Source organism: Pongo pygmaeus, chromosome 11 (genome assembly GCF_028885625.2).
Source record: "Pongo pygmaeus isolate AG05252 chromosome 11, NHGRI_mPonPyg2-v2.0_pri, whole genome shotgun sequence".
NCBI lineage: Eukaryota > Metazoa > Chordata > Mammalia > Primates > Hominidae > Pongo > Pongo pygmaeus.
The window spans coordinates 79118111-79133560 of record NC_072384.2 but is presented as its reverse complement, the minus strand read 5'-3'; the positions used below and the strand labels follow the sequence as shown (position 1 = coordinate 79133560).

The 15450-nt window shown below is 36.7% G+C and overlaps 1 protein-coding gene across 7 annotated transcripts in view; it reads left to right on the top strand.

Annotated features, from left to right (window-relative positions):
• The window catches only part of ZNF385B (zinc finger protein 385B), a 430199-nt gene extending 421468 nt beyond the window's left edge, over window positions 1–8731 (top strand). For all 7 annotated transcript variants that reach the window (XM_054477896.1, XM_054477895.1, XM_054477894.1 and 4 more), the window contains 4 exons: window positions 1921–2166; window positions 2963–3141; window positions 3719–3820; window positions 7245–8731. In XM_054477896.1, the coding sequence (XP_054333871.1) occupies window positions 1921–2166; window positions 2963–3141; window positions 3719–3820; window positions 7245–7463 (746 nt within the window). In that variant the 3' untranslated portion in view covers window positions 7464–8731. The remainder of the gene's footprint in view (window positions 1–1920; window positions 2167–2962; window positions 3142–3718; window positions 3821–7244) is intronic.
• The last annotated feature ends 6719 nt before the right edge of the window (window positions 8732–15450 follow it).

The window sequence follows — 15450 nt, the reverse complement described above, 5'->3', positions numbered from 1 at the left end:
ATTTTGAAAAGGCTCAGTTTCCTCATCTTTAAGGTAGGAATAATCATTTTGAGCCTTACCTATTTCACAAGTTTTCTGTGAGAGCTAATAAGACAATGTAAGTGATAGCACTTTGTAAACTGTAAAGTTCTATATAAATGTAAGGGTTTATGAGGGACATTAGTATAAGGGACATTATTAGTAATATGAGAGAATGCTGTCAATGGCTGAAACAGATCAGATTCTTTTAGATCGAATTCATATGAAATGCTTGAAGCAAGGAAAGATTTTAGTATGTAATAACTTTAATTTTCATCATAAGAAACTGAGTAATTCCAAATATTAAGATTACTGAATTATTTTGCTGCTTTATGAGTTTTGTAAGATTGCAAATTCAATCTGAGGGATCCTTATAGGTGAGAGGGTTCCAGGCCTAAAATATTCTCCAATCTAATCTGCTGACTATTACCAACTAGGAAGAATGATTTTATGTCCTTCTCTCACACTATAGAGGTCAGTTTAATAAAAGTCTAAGACCTTTTCCATCATATTTTATGTCATCCTGAAGTTTTAGTACACTCACTGAAAGGGAATATGGAATGTGCAACCTAAGGATAAAAAAAGATCTCAGCATTCATGTATTCTAAGTAACACCCAGATTTGGAATCCCTCCATAGCACCCTCTGGCTGTGTCTAGTCTCAACCTGAATGGATCCAACTCAAAAAAAAAAAAGGATGGAAATCAACTGCTGATTCCTAAATCAGTTTGGCTTTTCTTTATATAATATTTTAGTAGAAATATGATCTCCCATCATTTGCAATGTGTTCTAAAGCTTAGGTTTACCCATATACAGAACCTTGTAACATACACACAGAAACACACATCACATTGCTGTTGCCTAGTCTTTCCTTACCTCTTAGTCTTCTAGGCCAATGGTATACAATTCCAAATTAGCTAGGGCAATTAGCAAATATATTCTCAGATTTAATTCCCTTTCTCTCTTTATAAGAGTTAATCAGCATATCTATAGACATTTTCTAAGAGTACCAGCTCTACTAGGATTAAATGTGTGATAGATTTTGCTGTTGCTTACAAAGCCCCAGTTTCTTTCCCAAAGGCGTCACTGAACAGAGCCTGTCTTGAATAGCAAATGAACTTCAATGAGTTAGATTCTGTTAAAGTCACTCTGACTCTCATAGCCTGCACATGGGCCTTGAGGATTATAAGCATTTAGTAGCTACATGATCAAACTGCCAAAATGTCTTTAAATGACTTGGCTAATCTTCATATTGTGCTTATGGTTAATGTCATTATTTAAAACTTTTGATTTAGACTGGTGGTAATTAATAAGGGTAATGAATGGAATCTTGGTCTCTTATATTTTGGATAAATTGCATTGCCATCCACAGAGCAGCAAAAACTTAACTAATCATAATCAAAATTAACCATGTTTCTTCTATCCCACAATCCAAAGTTAAAATTTTAACTTGGTATAAAAATCAAAGTTTAACTTATCTCTCTCATAATTAAACATAAGTAGTCAAATGAAACTAACATGGCCTAATGGCTTCTTTCATGTTACCTTCATATCATGTAATTGTATCAGAGGGTAGGTGGTTTTGTTTAATAATAAAGATTTCCTTGTAGAGTAATTTATGACTCAAGGATGTCAGACAGAAAGTTACCTGCTCCAAGTGGGAGAACAAAGTCATTTTTCATAAGTCATCCTTATCTTGGGATGACCTAATATGGAAACTGATGGCATAATGTTCTGTTTGATTTAAATATAGAGGTTGATTTAACCTCTATAAACTGAAATCTATGCTGCAATAAAAACTTCACGTAAGAATCAAATTTCTATTTTTAATTCATCTGTGGTGATTTATCTTTGTTTATATGATATATGAGGCTTCAATAAGATCTCTCTGTGTTTCTCTTAGAAGATAAAGGGAAGTCAAAAGCCAGCAGTTCCAGTCAGCCATCAAGTTCTGAAAGTGGCTCATTTCTCCTCAAATCTGGCACAACACCCCTACCACCTGGAGCAGCCACTTCTCCCTCCAAGAGCACAAATGGAGCTCCTGGTACTGTTGTTGAATCAGAAGAAGAAAAAGCCAAAAAATTACTTTATTGTTCACTATGCAAAGTGGCTGTGAACTCCCTGTCACAGCTAGAGGCACACAACACAGGTTAGCTGCTATCTTTTGCGTTTAAATGATGTTTATAACAAAACCCAACTTTTCCCATCAGAATACCATATCTTTTGTTGTTCAGACCTTAGGTTTGTTCAATGCTTCTCTATTTTTTTGATTCGAAGGAGTGGTTTTAGAAAAGTATGACCATATGACTTTGGAACTAGCAAGACAAAAGCAGCTTGGAGATCAAACTTGTCCTATTCTTTATTTTCTTAAAAACATCTAATACTGTCCAAAACTCATTTTGATGAAGTGACAGAGAGGAAGATAAATATTTATGCACAATGTTCACTACAATACACTTAAAAGAGAAAAAAATGGAAACAACCTAAAGCCCACCAGTAGGGAAATACTGAATATAGTAACCCAATATGATATATGTTAATCAGCCATTAAAACATAATGATCAGAAAATATGTACATGATTTGCTATGTGAAATTTTCAGGATATTTAATTAGTATGATCCCCATTTTGAAAACTGCTTTTAGTACATTAAAAAAAAGAATCTGACAAGAAATACCCTAAAATGGTAATAGTGGTTACCTCTGAGTAGTGAAAATATGAGTCATCTTTATTTTCTTATGTTTTTCTGTATTTTCTTTATTATATACTCTTACATTTTTCCATTTTTTACAATAACGTGTTAAATTTAAAATCAGCATTAAAGTGATCATTTTTAAAAAAGCATTGGGAATTTTAGCCTGCAGGTAAACTTCTCAAGGATAAGAAAACAAAGAGCTTTATATAATTCTTGGATAGCTATTTAATATATGTCTCTTTCTGTCTTAGGATCTAAACACAAGACCATGGTTGAAGCTCGTAATGGGGCTGGTCCAATTAAATCCTATCCTAGACCTGGATCAAGATTAAAGATGCAGAATGGCAGTAAGGGGTCAGGACTACAGAACAAGACATTTCATTGTGAAATCTGTGATGTTCATGTTAATTCAGAAATTCAACTCAAACAGGTAACGTATCCTGAATTAGTAAACATTATTGTTTTAGGTCACCACTTGACTGTGTATCTTCTCATCTATAAATGGTTTTTACCGTGCTCACAGTTAAGTTGACTAACTTTTGTAGGATGCAGACAATACGCAACATATAGGTGCTACGTGGAAGAAAAAGTCAGCATGAAATATTTGAGCATCTACTGTTACTATATGTCAGGTTCCAGGCTAGATGTTAGAGAGATAGGAACAGTAGTCACTGGAGCCTACAGTTGAGCAGGAGCTTCTGGTAAGGTAAGATGTTAAGCCTGTCTTCCAAAGGCTCAAAATCTGATTAGAGAGAGAGAGACTCACCAGTAACGGTGGTAATACCAGGCAAAATCTGATAAGGGCTATAGAGAACAGGAGAGGGACAGAGGGGCACTACAATTGAGGGAGGACTAAGTCTTAATTTAGAAATCATAATGATTTTACCCACACTGTCGTGGAACTATGGACCTAGAGTTGGCAATGGAGAAAATAGCTACCTAGAAATACGTCTTACATGGAATAAGACTCACATTTCAATCCAGCTAATGCATCAAACTTTTTTCAGCACATTTCTAGCCGAAGGCATAAAGATCGAGTTGCAGGGAAACCACTGAAGCCAAAATACAGCCCTTACAACAAACTCCAGCGGAGCCCGAGTATTCTAGCAGTAAGTTTACCTCACCTGCTCACCTGTTTTGTGGGGCAGCCTTGCTGGGTTGGGCAGCCACTGTGGGCAAGGAGGGCATAGAGTCTAATGGTCATGAAAGGTTTCGAATTTAAATAGCCCTCATAGACAGAAGTTTTAGAATGAACTGCTTAGTTCCTGCTATAGGACAACTTACTTAGAAAACAGAAACTGGACATAGGCATAGGCAAGGACTTCATGTCTAAAACACCAAAAGCAATGGCAACAAAAGCCAAAATTGACAAATGGGATCTAATTAAACTAAAGAGCTTCTGCACAGCAAAAGAAACTAACATCAGAGTGAACAGGCAACCTACAAAATGGGAGAAAATTTTCGCAACCTACTCATCTGATAAAGAGCTAATATCCAGAATCTACAATGAACTCCAACAAATTTACAAGAAAAAAACAAACAACCCCATCAAAAAGTGCGTGAAGGATATGAACAGACACTTCTCAAAAGAAGACATTTATGCAGCCAAGAATCACATGAAAAAATGCTCATCATCACTGGCCATCAGAGAAATGCAAATCAAGACCACAATGAGATACCATCTCACACCAGTTAGAATGGCAATCATTAAAAAGTCAGGAAACAACAGGTGCTGGAGAGGATGTGGAGAAATAGGAACACTTTTACACTGTTGGTGGTACTGTAAACTAGTTCAACCATTGTGGAAGTCAGTGTGGCGATTCCTCAGGGATCTAGAACTAGAAATACCATTTGACCCAGCCATCCCATTACTGGGTATATACCCAAAGGACTATAAATCATGCTGCTATAAAGACACATGCACACGTATGTTTATTGCAGCACTATTCACAATAGCAAAGACTTGGAACCAACCCAAATGTCCAACAATGATAGACTGGATTAAGAAAATGTGGCACATATACACCATGGAATACTATGCAGCCATAAAAAATGATGAGTTCATGTCCTTTGTAGGGACGTGGATGAAATTGGAAATCATCATTCTCAGTAAACTATCGCAAGGACAAAAAACCAAACACCACATGTTCTCACTCATAGGTGGGAATTGAACAATGAGAACACATGGACACAGGAAGGGGAACATCACACTCTGGGGACTGTTGTGGGGTGGGGGGAGGGGGGAGGGATAGCATTAGGAGATATACCTAATGCTAAATGACGAGTTAATGGGTGCAGCACACCAGCGTGGCACATGTATACATATGTAACTAACCTGCACATTGTGCACATGTACTCTAAAACTTAAAGTATAATAATAATAAAAAAAAGAGCTAATATTTTACTCTTTACCAAGTTGTTTTCAAAAGACTATCCTCTTTAGCATATAAAGTAAAGGCTCAAGAACAAGGACAAGTGATGCCTAAGGAATCCTGGAATGTTGAACCTGGAAAGAGGGATTTCTTTCATAAAACAAAAATCCATCCATTTAATGTAATATCCTCATGCTTTCTGTTTTTTTATTATTATTATTTGGCATAAGAAGGTAAAGCGGTGTCTGTATCGTGTGCTCTATCCATTCTAGCAGGCATGTTGGTAATTAGCCTGTCAATATGTGCTATTTTCAGTGTCTTTGCAAAAACACCTAGGGACTCCAGCAATAAGTGTCATATAAATACCAAGATGGATAGATTTCACAATCTCCCTGGGACTGGGCCCAGTGCAGTGTTCAGTCTGAGGATGAAGCTGAGCTTGTCCAGCTGGAGGCAATTCTGAGATTACCTTCCAGCTTCTCCAAAGCCTCTGTCTGATGCTGCAAGCAGGTATTACCTGCATTAAGCAAATCCAGCTTGCAATGCTCCTCCTGATTGCAAGAGAGAGAAATTAAGGATTGATTTCTTCACAGGAGGATTCCATCCTGGCATTCCGTTAAATAGAAAGTTTCTACCCACTTACAATCATTCTCAACAACAGAAATTTGATTTAGCTGTGATTTTTCAAGGACTACTCATTAAGTAGCCAGTGATAGAGGTGTGAACTGACTGTTTTCTTGACTCTTCAGGGTCCCTAAAGTCCTGAACTCATTACCTAACCTCAATGCAGCTTATCTAAGAGAAGGGAAGGATCACACATATTCTCAAAAAACAAAACGAAACTCTCTAGGTCTCATCATGGTTTAAGACAAGCCTGAATTTTGAATTGAACTTCATCATCTAAGCAGGAAACTTCTGGGCATGTTTTTTTTCCTGGTGAGCAGCAGCATACAATAGCATTAGAATTTATTCAGAGGCCTTTCCCTGTGCCCTAGCACACAGGAGCAAAGACCACCAAATAAAAGAAAGCTATGCCATGAGCCACTGAAACCAGCATTGTGAAAATAATCATTTCCTTCCTGACTTTTTAATGATTGCCATTCTAACTGGTGTGAGATGGTATCTCATTGTGGTTTTGATTTGTATTTCTCTGATGGCCAGTGATGGTGAGCATTTTTTCATGTGTCTTTTGGCTGCATAAATGTCTTCTTTTGAGAAGTGTCTGTTCATATCCTTTGCCCACTTTTTGATGGGGTTGTTTGTTTTTTTCTTGTAAATTTGTTGGAGTTCATTGTAGATTCTGGATATTAGCTCTTTGTCAGATGAGTAGGTTGCGAAAATTTTCTCCCATTTTGTAGAGAAATAGGAACACTTTTACACTGTTGGTGGGACTGTAAACTAGTTCAACCATTGTGGAAGTCAGTGTGGCGATTCCTCAGGGATCTAGAACTAGAAATACCATTTGACCCAACCATCCCATTACTGGGTATATACCCAAAGGACTATAAATCATGCTGCTATAAAGACACATGCACACGTATGTTCATTGCGGCACTATTCACAATAGCAAAGACTTGGAACCAACCCAAATGTCCAACAATGATAGACTGGATTAAGAAAATGTGGCACATATACACCATGGAATACTATGCAGCCATAAAAAATGATGAGTTCATGTCCTTTGTAGGGACATGGATGAAATTGGAAATCATCATTCTCAGTAAACTATTGCAAGAACAAAAAACCAAACACCGCATATTCTCACTCATAGGTGGGAATTGAACAATGTGAACACATGGACACAGGAAGGGGAACATCACACTCTGGGGACTGTTGTGGGGTGGGAGGAGGGGGGAGGGATAGCATTAGGAGATATACCTAATGTTAAATGACGAGTTAATGGGTGCAGCACACCAGCATGGCACATGTATACATATGTGACTAACCTGCACATTGTGCACATGTACCCTAAAACTTAAAGTATAATAATAATAAAATAAAAAGAAAGAAAAGAAAAGAATTATTTCTTGACTTCTGAGAGTGAAGATTTTCAAAATTTAAGACTTCTTAATGTTTGTGTTTTGCTTATGAAAAGATGCCTGTGGTGCTGTTATTCAAAAACAGTATCTCCACCCCATTCCTGGTTTTCTCCCTCCCTTAGGCAAAACTTGCGTTCCAGAAAGATATGATGAAGCCTTTGGCCCCAGCCTTCCTGTCCTCACCTCTGGCAGCGGCGGCAGCCGTGTCCTCTGCGCTGTCACTCCCACCCCGGCCCTCTGCCTCGCTCTTCCAGGCTCCAGCCATTCCTCCAGCTCTTCTGAGGCCTGGGCATGGGCCCATCCGCGCCACTCCTGCCTCCATCCTCTTTGCTCCGTACTAACGTCTGCAAACCCCAAGACGTTTGAGGCCAGTAGGAAGTTGAGAAAGAAAGCCACAAGGATTCAGCAATTTAAGCAGTTTGTGTTGCAGTACCCCCATTCACCCACAATATGCAGCCCACCATCCAGCTCCCCAATTCCAAAGAGAAACACATCACTAGATTCACGAGGGCTTTTAGAGACTGCTCCTACAATTTAGGAATCTGAGCAGCAAGGCTTTATCTCCCTATTTCCTCCCCCACCCTACCCCGTTCAATTTGTGTATCTCAGATATTTGATTTCTTGAACATGTATTGGTCAGAAAGAAAAAGAAAGAAAATCATTCTCTATTTTTCCATGGGTATGATCTGGCTTAAAACAATATGGAATATTTTCCTGACAGACTTGAAAACTAGGATCTTCCTCAGATGTCTGTAAATAACTCTGGTATCGAACTGGGTGTATTCTAGTGTGGAACAAAAAACAATGAACACAAGTGCTTACTTGTGGATACTATCTTACCAATGGATCACAAAGTTTTCTTTTTGGTGTACTGTTGTTGACAGGGATTGTGTACCGTTTCGACCCAAGTACTGTTGTATCCTGTGTAGTACTAGATCTGTATCTCTTGTCTGAATTAAACATTTTTAGTTGCTGTGTAAATGTTAGGAAGCAAAGTAGCTTTGAATTTTCTCTTTAAGAGAACAAAAGATAAAATAATGTATTTTCTTTATTTCACATTTTATTTGGAGATATTTAAATGAAATAGAAAGCCATATAACATAGCTATAATTACTACCTGTTTGCTATTTTTGTTTAACTTATTTTGTAGCTTCCTCACTGGTTTGTGTTGCTAAGCAAACGTATACAAACAGAAAAAGAGCTTCCTAAATTGCACATTTTTGCACCTCTTGTGCATTCTGCAAGAAGACAATGAATCCATGTATTTCTATATAAGTATCTTCTTCATTTTTAACCTGTTTTCATTTGTAATGATGCTACATAATTTTGTGGCTCCCTAATGCAATAATGTACAGAAGATAAAAAAATTTATAATTGAACAAGTTGTCTTTCTGTTCACTGAATATATTGCAGGTCATGCTCCCATGCGCCCGTTTCTAAACCGATATCAACAAGACTGGAATGTTCGTGATATCAGGGGCAAGAGTTATCATAAAACAATAAAACAGAGTGGACTCTTTTAGAGCATCTATATCTGCAACCTGTAAATGGTAAAATGTCTGTGTATTTTTTTAAATGTACCTTTTCAATAAAAGTACAAAAAATAAAATCTGTTTGTATTTTCAATGGTTTTTTCTCCTGAGACATCTCCAATTTGAAATCATCTGATGAAAGATTTTTAGTAAGTGCAAAGATTGCTTCTTACATAGCATTTTTAGCTCTTGTTTGCAGCATATTTATTTGTCATGTTTATTCATTACTGTTCACAGCATCTGCATGAGGTGAAATTTTACTGCCATTTTCTCTCTGAATCTCTAAGAAGTTGGGCCAAAGTTGTTGAGTTACCCAAAATCACAGTAGCAGCCTGCAAAAAACTTTGGACTCGGATTTTTTTTAACTTACTGTGGGTCCTCTAAATCTCTAGTTCATCTTTTATTGGTGTCCATGGCATTTATGATCTCTTTTCAGAGAATTTTATTCCACTTCTCCTTTGCCTTCTCCAATCAGCACATCCTTCTTTTCTTCCACCTCATTCTGTTGCTTTTAAGTATAAAGATCAATATATCACTGTTTGTTCTGGTAAATTATTGCTGCTTACAAGACTGCTCTAAAACTTAGTAGCTTAAAATAATAGCCATTTGATAACTAGTTATATCAGAATTTCATGGGTCAAGAATTCCAGCAGGGTTTGGCTGGGCTGTTCTTCTCTTCCCGGTGGCATCAGTAGAGTACCTTTGTTAGTATTCGGCTCTCAGGCGGGCTGGGCTGGAGGGCCCAGGATGACTTCACTCATATGTCTGCCCAGTCAAAAATGACTGGAAGGTTGAGCCTTACTGGAACCATCTACCAAAGGACCTCCATGTGGCCTCCCCAGCATCCTCCTTGTTGTAGCAGGTAGTTACATAGTAGCAGAGAGCACATTTTAAAGAGTCCTGGGTAAAAATCAAGAAGTAGTGTTGAAACTCCCAGCACATCTTCTGCTGCATTCCATTGATCATGCAAGTCACTAAGACCAATTCAGATTCAAGGGGAAGAAAATTAGACGTCGTTTCCCAATGTGAAGAAGAGAAAGAGTTTGCCACCATCTTTAATCTACCACACTGTTATAGAATTTGGAGGGGAGTGGCTACAAAACCATTACAGATCCTGTTTCTCCGTACCCTGCATGCAAACCCTGTCAGTTTTTAAAAATGAGAATTAGAGTGGGACTTAGATCCTCATTTCTAAAAATTTAAGGCCAGTAGGTGGCAGTGTAGCTGTGATGCATGGCAATAGACTTCCTCTTTGAGTTTATCCAACTGAAAATTGTTGACCTTAATATTTTAGTCTTATAATCAGGTTTCTTTCAGACTCTAGTAAGATTTCAGTTTGATATTCAGAATTTGGCATTTTTTAAAAATATGACTCATTTGAAGTCTAACAATACTAATTACACTTAATCTTGGTTGGACCTTCAGTTGTGATTTATAGACAGCGTGCCCTGAAGGAATTGTGTTTCCATTTAACACTTTGGAGTACTTTTAATTTTTATTTTTAGGGACTTCGGTGGCCATGATATTTTGTTTACCTTTCATTATCCTACATTTCATTAAAGCTTACTGCAATCGTCAAAAATTTGTAAATGGCAGTATTTAAATAGACTCAGGAAATTACTGATTACATTGAGTTAAGATTTGTTAAAATTACCTCAGGGAAGAAGAACAAAAGAATACCAGTTAATTAAAATGAATGCTTTCAAAAGAAGCCATTAGTAGCTTCAAGCAATTATTTATAAAACACTATTAAACACATATATCTCATCATCCACCCTGATTCTGAAGTGCTAGTGTGGGTCAACCCTGAAAAGGATATACGTATTTGAACTAACACCTCTTCCTATGCTGTTTCTAATGAGAAAAGAGTGCCACTCTACTTTACTTATTGTGAAAGTTAAAAAACATACTGCTTCCTCTGACACAGTCTAGTTCTGGTCTCTGTAGAATCGGAAAACCAGTCTCAGGTATGGTTGCCAGATAAAACATAAACTACTCAGTGAAATTTGAATTTCAGATAAACAATGAATAATTGTTTGGTGTAATATTTTAAATAATTTTTAGTACAATATTGCACATTGCAGAAGTATGTTTCATAAATACACATGCAATATTTGGGACCTACTTACACTAGAAGATTATTTATTATTTATCTAAAAGTCAAATTTAAGTGGGCATCCTATATTTTTATTTGCTAAATGTGGCAACCTTTTTCTCAGGAGGATTTCTCCTCATCTCAAGAACCATGATGCTTTAGGAGAGAAACAACCTCTTGAGTATTAAAAACAAAATGATGAGTTTGTTAAAGGCACATTGTAATACGTACTCAGAAATAGGCAGAGGAAGGAACTTGCGTGAAGTAAAAGTCAATGATATATTGACTTTGCATAGGACCAGCAAGGGGGAAAATGTAACTGCAGATGCCTCTTACTTAAAGCTACAGTGATAGCTGTTTATCAAAATTAAACTATTGTAAAAGGAAAAAACAAAATTTTAATTTGTCTTATTCACCATCCACAGCACCCTTGATTTTCTTTTCTACCCTAAATGAATTCTGGCTTTTCAGAGCAGAAATAGATACGGTTATGTCGAATTTTTCTCTCAGATAGTGTTTAAAACAAAACACAAAAAAACTATACTGCATTCAATGTCACTGGGAAAGAGAACCAAGAAAATTCCCACTGGAAAAACGAACAAACAAAGGAGAAAGACCTGACAAAGCATTAGGTGGAAATCCTGTTGTGCAGACTCCCAAAGGGAGCCTAAAGAGACTGACCAAGGAGATTGAATTTGGGGATCTTTTGGAAAATGGGCACCCATTGCCTGGGGTGCCATCAGGGAGAAGAAACATGTGGGGAGGAAAGAGGTGTCCAGGAGCTGTTTGACGGATAAAGATTAAGTTAGCCTCAAGGAATATATACCATAGATAAGCACAGGCATCTTCAGGTGACAGGGTGAACGATTTCATTCCACCTCTGCAGGTCTGTGTGGATTCTGGCCTTTCTTAACAGTGTTTCTTCCATCTGATCCTTGTTTTGTTAATATGATGTCCCTTGATGTCAGAGGTGACATGTCTCTTTGGGAAAATATTAGTTTCTAGTACCGTGGTGGGTTGAGGAGAAGCTGTGCAGTGCAAGAGCAAATTCCACAGGGGATGCTATGTTTGCCTCCTTCCTTCCTCCATGTAATTAACTCCATAGGGGAGTTTATCAAGGACATGTCATTGCAGGTTCTCAGCAGCTATGGAGTGTGACTTGGTAATTGCCTTTATGTCTTTAGCTAACATTTCTAAAGCCAGAATGACTGATGTAGTCTTCTACTCCTAGCTAAGTGCTCAAAATGCATAAAACCTCTAGTCGTCAGAATTCCTTCTGTAGGTGCAATGAAAATATCTTCATGTCATATTTTTCATTTTAAGAAGTCACTTAACAGATAATTGGACAAGCTTGACATTAAGCATCTGCTGTTTATTTTTATTATAGTGAAAAAGTAAAATTAGGATATAGCAGAAATAAATAAGAAAAATACATAATTTGCAAAGACCTGAATTCAAATCCTGATCATGTCATACACACATTAGTTCAGTGATCTTATGTCAGAAAAATATTGTATGTTGTTTCCCCAAAGCCTCAGTTTTTCACATATATAAAATAGATATAATAGTATTCAACTCACAGGGTGATTCTAAGAAGCACATATAACTAAACATGTGAGAGTGTTTTTTGTACATTATCACATGCTATAAAAATTTGCATAGTAAATGGATAAGTCAAATAATTTTTCACATTTTAAATTTGTAAATTGTAAGATTCTCTCAAATTAGCCAACTTTTTGCTACCTTGCATTTATTTATTTTATTGTAGGTTCAGTGGATACATGTGTAGGTTTGTTATATATATATAAAACATTTTATATATATATATATATAACATGATATATATATATATGGCATGATGCTGGGGTTTGGGCTTCTAATGAACATAGGACCCAATAGGCAGTTTTTCAAATTGCCCCCCCTCCCTTCTTCCCCACTTATGGAGTCCCCAGTGCCTGGTGTTTCCATCTTTATGTCCATGCGTACTCATCGTTTAGCTCCCAAGTGAAAATATGCAGAATTTGATTTTCTGTTTCTGCGTTATTTCACTTAGGATAACGCCCTCCAGCTGCACCGATGTTGCTGCAAAGAACATGATTTCATTCTTTTTTATGTCAAATTAGCCAATTTTAAGTCTTTAGTGGTGATCTAGACTCAGAGAAAAATTTATCTGTAAAGAAGAAATAACAATTCATCAATTGGATGTTTATGCTCCTAGTTTCAAAGGTATAATCCAAATTGAAGTAATAAGATAACAGAGCCAAAGTAAATGCAAAATGTTTGCTTATCACAAGAATGTTTGAATTTTATATCTTATATTCCACATAAGAAAAACATAATCTCAAGTTTTAAAAAATAAAAAACTTCCTTACATGGTAAAAAAAATCACAACTCCTGTTATGAAAAATAAAAAACTCATCACTGATGTAAAAACTTGTAAAACACTGTGTAAAAACACTGATGTAAAAAACTTAAAATACTATAAAGAGTATTTAAACATACAAAACAAACTGGGGAAAATATTTACAATCAATATGACATACAAAGGTTCATATTTGTATACAGAGAACTCATAAAATGGGGTAGGTGAACTCTTTCAAAAAAGAAATTATCTAATAGAAAACCAGACAAAAAGGCAAACCAAAAAAGATAAAATATACACAAATGCCTAATAGGAGAAGATATTTCTCCTTACTGAACTACTATGAGGAAATCAACATGTTTTTGATCTAGCATATTAACCAATAAATTTTCTAATTTTTTTAAACCTGGTATTAAAGAGGGTAGGGAAATAGACGTATCCATACACTGTTAGTAGTAATGAAAATTGCTTCAACTTTTCTGGAAGGATGGTTGGTCGTATGTATCAATCATCATGTTAGTTATGCCTAAATTTTGGCCCAGAAATTCCATGTCCAAGATTTTATTCTAAGACTATAACTATGTAAATTTAAAAAGATTTATGCACAAGTATGCTTTGAAATAGGAAAAAATAAGTTCATGCCTAGGACAGGAGGGAAAAAAAACTAGGGAACCAACATGCAGTGGGAAACACCAAGGCCATTAAAAATGACAGCATCTCCAATTATTGACATGAAAAGATATCAATCATATATGTCCAAGTGGGAAAAATAAATGGTTACAGAATGCATCCTGAATGTGATCACATTCACGTTAATTTTTTTTTGGAGTTTCGCTCTTGTCACCCACGCTGGAGTGCAGTGGCACCGATCTTGGCTCACTGCAACCTCCACCTCCTGGGTTCAAGCGATTCTCCTGCCTCAGCTTCCCAAGTAGCTGGGATTACAGGCACTCACAACCACTCCCGGCTAATTGTTTGTATTTTTAGTAGAGAAGGGGTTTCGCCATGTTGGGCAGGCTGTTCTCAAACCCATGACCTCAGGAGACCTGCCCGCCTCGGCCTCCTAAAGTGCTCGGATTACAGGCGTAAGCCACTGCGCCTGGCCTAAATTTTAAAACTACACCTGCGTGTTTGTATTTATGCATGAAGAGATGTCTGATAAAAGTGGTTAATCCTCACTGATAAAAGAAGTTACCCTTGAGTTGTAGATTTCTCTATGGCTTTATATTTTGATTATAATTTTTGGTACAGTTTGAATTTTTTACAATGAATATGTCACTGTTTCAGAATCACGCAAATATCATCAGTTGTCCCACTGTAATAAAAACATATACTTTTCACTTATAGTGACACAGCGACAATTTCAAAGGACTCTATGAAATTATAATTAGAAAATAAGCATATGATAAATATCAAATAAGAATGGTTGATTATAAATGTAAAAAGCAAGTTAAGACGTTTAGTGTTACTTCAGATTGTTTTCTTTTTCCTTGAGAGATACTGTTTTCCTCACATGTTGAGAAACTGTAATACGGTTACTATGAAAGAGGAAACACCCAATTTGCTTAAATAATGTAAATGGCTTCTTGAGGCCTATGACTCTCAATGCCATTCACATGGACATTTCCAAGCTTTCTCCTAGGTTCTGGGCTTTTCTCTTGCCCCAACAATGCCATGCTTTTTATAACTAAGCACCAGTTTTTTGGGAATTGCATAACCAGGGCATAGATTCATATGGCTCTATTTTTAAAAACTGAGAAATTGTGCCTATTTATGCTAATAATGACATTATTATTAGGATAAAATACATTTGTCTTTTACTGTTGATTAGAAGTGCATTTGCACTATAAAATATATAGTTTGGTGAACTGGAAAAAAAAGGCAGCCTTTCTTTTTCCTCTTTGAGGTGCCCACCATCTTAGGCATATTTGTCTGACATGAAAAGAGCACGGACTACAGGAGCGCAAATAGCTGGTAAAATCTCCTTGAAGAGCAACTGACAACATTTAACCTACAAGACCCAAAAGGTTCAAATGATAAAAGGATGATGTAAAACACAAGCTCTCTTTCCTTCAAGGCGTCGGAATTCCATTCGGATGCCCTCCCTAAGAGAATTCACAATTTGGATGCCAATGATGGTTTCACTTTCCACTAAATATAAACACATGGCACGTATGAGACTGAATGTTAAAATCAAAGCTTGCATGATAAATAGGAGAACCCTCTAGTGAAGAAACACTTTGCATTTTGATTTCTAGCTCTTCAGGATAAAGATCAGTAGACTCTTCCTCATGGCTCCTGGTAATAAGAGTCTCTCCTGAGTTGCAGTATCATTATGG